This window comes from Cystoisospora suis (genome assembly GCF_002600585.1).
Source record: "Cystoisospora suis strain Wien I chromosome Unknown contig_1205, whole genome shotgun sequence".
NCBI classification, from domain to species: domain Eukaryota; phylum Apicomplexa; class Conoidasida; order Eucoccidiorida; family Sarcocystidae; genus Cystoisospora; species Cystoisospora suis.
The window spans coordinates 1,659-2,083 of record NW_027154006.1 but is presented as its reverse complement, the minus strand read 5'-3'; the positions used below and the strand labels follow the sequence as shown (position 1 = coordinate 2,083).

The 425-nt window shown below is 44.7% G+C and overlaps 1 protein-coding gene across 1 annotated transcript; it reads left to right on the top strand.

The window, feature by feature from the left end:
• Positions 1-6: 6 nt before the first annotated feature.
• Positions 7-341, top strand: CSUI_002839 (uncharacterized protein; the record flags this gene model as incomplete). The annotated part of the gene is made up of 1 exon (XM_068063038.1): positions 7-341. A coding segment is annotated over one exon (123 nt), but the record flags the coding sequence as incomplete, so codon positions are not given.
• Between the last annotated feature and the right edge of the window lie 84 nt (positions 342-425).

Sequence of the window (425 nt, the reverse complement as noted above, 5' to 3'; positions counted from 1 at the left end):
CATCTTCTTGGACTACTCTGTCTTTCTTTCTCTCTTTGCTTGTCGTTTCTTTCTCCGCTCTTCTTCTGTTTCTTCGGTTGGTGAGGAAGGGCAGTCTCACAGAAAGAGAAGAAAGGACCCCATGATGTGAATTAGAAATGTCAAAGAAAGATTGAAAGAGAGAGAGATCGAGTGTACAGACAGCATATCGTAACTCTATAAGCAGGGGGTAAGGAGGCCTAGACTTGAACGTCTTAAGAATCACAGATCAGCCTTATCTCCTCCCCGTCCTCCTCCTCCTGGTCGTCGTCAGGGAAAGAGAAAGACGGAGAGACAGAGGGTACAGAGAGGGGAGTAGAGGTAAAGATAGAGGTAAGGGGGTAGACAGATGTATAGACAGATAGATTGATTAATGGATAAAGGTAGATAGACGAAGATAGACAGAT